The sequence below is a fragment of the Epinephelus moara genome, chromosome 24, assembly GCF_006386435.1.
Source record: "Epinephelus moara isolate mb chromosome 24, YSFRI_EMoa_1.0, whole genome shotgun sequence".
Taxonomy (NCBI): Eukaryota; Metazoa; Chordata; class Actinopteri; order Perciformes; family Serranidae; genus Epinephelus; species Epinephelus moara.
In genome coordinates, this window is record NC_065529.1 from 12,875,639 (window position 1) to 12,878,870 (window position 3,232).

Below are 3,232 nucleotides of genomic sequence, written 5' to 3' on the forward strand. Positions count from 1 at the left end.
TATGGAGATATTTGCATCTTGAAAGCCGGACTACAAATGTGGATAGACAGGGAGAAACACACGCAAGCCTAAGACGTGGTAAGATACGATATTCCTCACTATATGAAGTGACTGATAACAAGATCTGTATAATGGGTTGTAAAGAAATTCATCAGGTTTTTATTGTGTAGACAATTGATCTGTATTTAGAGCGTGATGGGATGACAGCACAATGTTGTGTGTGGTCCTGCGCTTTCATGTGATATGCGTGGCATTTCTGTGCGAGCCTGCGTTCGCGAGTAATCCATCCAACAGTAATGTGTGTGCAAAGCTGTATGAAAGCTCTGTTATCCATCATTTTATTGTAATTTATCGCTGTGAAAACAGCTTTTGTCACTATTGTTGCTGAGTCTGAGGTGCGAGTCATGAGCTCTCGCTCCGCCTCCACCTCAGGTACCAAAATTTGGCACCGTTTCATTTTAAGTGAATCGGTACTCGGTAGTACCGACGTGAATCGGTACCAAGTACAAAAAGTACCGAGTTTCGGTACCCAACCCTACTTTACATGGAGCTACAGTTAATACTGAATTATGTCTTAGTGTCAGAAATCAGAAATCATCTTTAGAGGGAGCAGATGTTACCTTAAGGCACAAGTACACTGGCTGCGTGGCCAAATGTACGCGTACATAGTGTGGTGTGCCTGTGTGTATACTTGCTGCAGCACGAGCCTGATACTGGTGGTCTCCACTAGGGGCAGACCACAGCACTCAGACACAGAGGTCGCAAAAAGCGAAGAAGGCGGTGACACTGTATTTCCGGATGTAGCAGGCTATACACAAACATGGATGCTCTCGATGAAGAGGAGATTATAATTTTATGTCTTTTAAGATCTCGGCAGAGGAAAAGGCTTCGTCTCCGCCACCATCAGAGATGGTATGTGCGGCCCGACGTCACATTCACGGTCTCTAGAGGTCTACTTCACACGCACGCCACAAGTGTTCATGTCAATATTGCATCTCGCGCACGCGTCATGTTACCTTGCGTCAAAGTGAGTGGCATACGCGCCAAACGACCGCAAAATACGCATGGCAGCCATGATGCGTACGCGCACGTGTTGTCTGCAGCAAGTATACTTCTCACATTAAGCTGCTCGGGACATGTTAAAGTTAGCAATATTTAAAAGGAGCTAGGCGAGCTACTGTTAGCGTGCTAACTGTTAGCATGCTCGGTTGCTTTGAGATGGCTGTCAGAGATGGCAGAGGTATGATCACATGATCCTGTTTGAGCAGGTGGTGTGTTCCACGTTTTAGGAAAGAAGAAGAGAGTACTGTAAACAAACTGTAAACAAACTGTCACCACTGGACATTGCCTGTTTCGGCTCAATGCCGGGAGCTGCACCCATAATTCACACAAAAGAATCATGGGGGCAGAAATAAGGTGGATAGAAACAGGACGTTGAGTCGGTAGTGGACCGTCTGAGATGTAATTTTAGAACGACTCTGTCTGACGTGTTGTTTTTTTGTATTCTCAATAAACCTCGTTCAGCTTTTCCCCGCCTCGTGTGAGTGCTGTGGATCTTCACAAAAGGAACACAATCAGAAGTGAGACACCTCGCAGACCAGGTGGCCGAGGAAAGATGATATGACTCACCGGACCCAGCCCTGATCGTGACCATCAACCCCCTCAGGAGGGCCGCAGACGGGTTTCTGACAGTTTATCTGGACGATGGAGAAAAACTTTGTGGGTAACACTTGGAAAGAGTACCTGAAGCTGTCGGATGAACACAGAGCAGTGACAGGACAAGAGTTGCACCTGTCATGGAGGAGGAGGAGGAGGAGGAGGAGGAGCAGGAGGAGGAGGACAGAGCTCCTCTGCTGTCAGATCATAACCTCATCAAATGAAACAGATTCCAGATTAATGTTTGGTACATGAGGTCATTTTATAAACACTGACTTTAATTAATCACTTTCTCTTTGTCTATAGATCAGTTATTGATTATAAAGTTATTGATCATAAAGTTATTGATCATAAAGTTATTGATTATAGAGCAGCACGAGGAGCTCCTGAGGAACAAGCTGTGACTTTAAAACTCGGTGTAATGTCCCTTTATGTGTCCCAGCAGGCTGTTGCAGACGGACTGTCCTCACACGGACACACTCCGGTTTTGTTTTGGTCCCCTGTGACGTCACGGGCCACGCACACACACCTGTCTGCGCGGCAGCAGTGATATGTGTTGTGTCACAATCAGGAAGTGGTGTTATTATGACTTACACCGGCTGTGTGTGTGTGTGTGTGTGTGTGTGTGTGTGTGTGTGTGGTACCTTGCAGGGGAACGGCAGGGTGGACGCCACCTTCTCCATGGCCAGGTTCCGGATGCTCGGGGTGAGCGGGCCTCGGCAGGTCGGGCAGCAGCTCAGCTTCTGGCGGCACAGGTTACAGACCAGGTGACCCGCCTGACACTGCAGGATGGGCGGCAGCACGTAGTCGAAACATACCGGACACTCGAACAGCGCCGTGAGCTCCGGGGGCTGCCCGGGCAGGCCGGCCCCGCTCAGGGACACGGCGGAGGAAGGGGCGGCAGACCCCGACCCGGACACGGAGCTCACCCCGGCGGCTGCTGCCGCTGCTGCGGCCGCGGCTGCTGCTGCTGCAGCGGCGGCGGCGGCAGCGGAGCCTCCGGACCCCCCGTGCTTCCCTCCGCCTGTCTTACCGGCCCCGAGTCCTCCGGCTCCGGCTGCGGCTCCGGCTGAGGACGGACGGCTCATGGCTTCCAGCTGCGCTCCGTTTCCGGGGAACTACCGTCATCTACTGTTTACTACCGGACGTCGCTCCGGGCCCCCGGAGACACAACATGGCGGCTGCCAGTTTGTATCGCCTGACGCGCGCTCTCATTGCACGCTGCGTCACTGACTGACAGGGCTCTCAGCCAATCAGAGAGCAGAGGCGTGTCATTATGTAATGGATGGCAGCAGAATGACACACAAGTATAAATACAAATAAATAAATGAGGCTTAGTTTAAATCAGCAGCACGACATAATGACAATAATAACAATAATAATAATAATAAAAATATTATCATTATTACTATTATTCATAAACCATCATATATCAATATACAAACCATTCACAAAAATCTAATTAAATAAATACACATTGCCCATTTTATTATTTTGAAATTATTATTAGCCTGTTATCATCATCATCATTATTATCACATTATAACATCGTTAATCAAAATATTCAGAATTAATC

The 3,232-nt window shown here is 48.5% G+C and overlaps 1 protein-coding gene across 1 annotated transcript in view; it reads right to left on the bottom strand.

The window, feature by feature from the left end:
- Positions 1 to 2,868, bottom strand: part of siah2l (seven in absentia homolog 2 (Drosophila)-like) — a 22,182-nt gene extending 19,314 nt beyond the window's left edge. Inside the window, exon 1 of the mRNA XM_050038320.1 lies at positions 2,301 to 2,868. Within this exon, the coding sequence (XP_049894277.1) occupies positions 2,301 to 2,744 (444 nt within the window). The 5' untranslated portion in view covers positions 2,745 to 2,868. The remainder of the gene's footprint in view (positions 1 to 2,300) is intronic.
- Between the last annotated feature and the right edge of the window lie 364 nt (positions 2,869 to 3,232).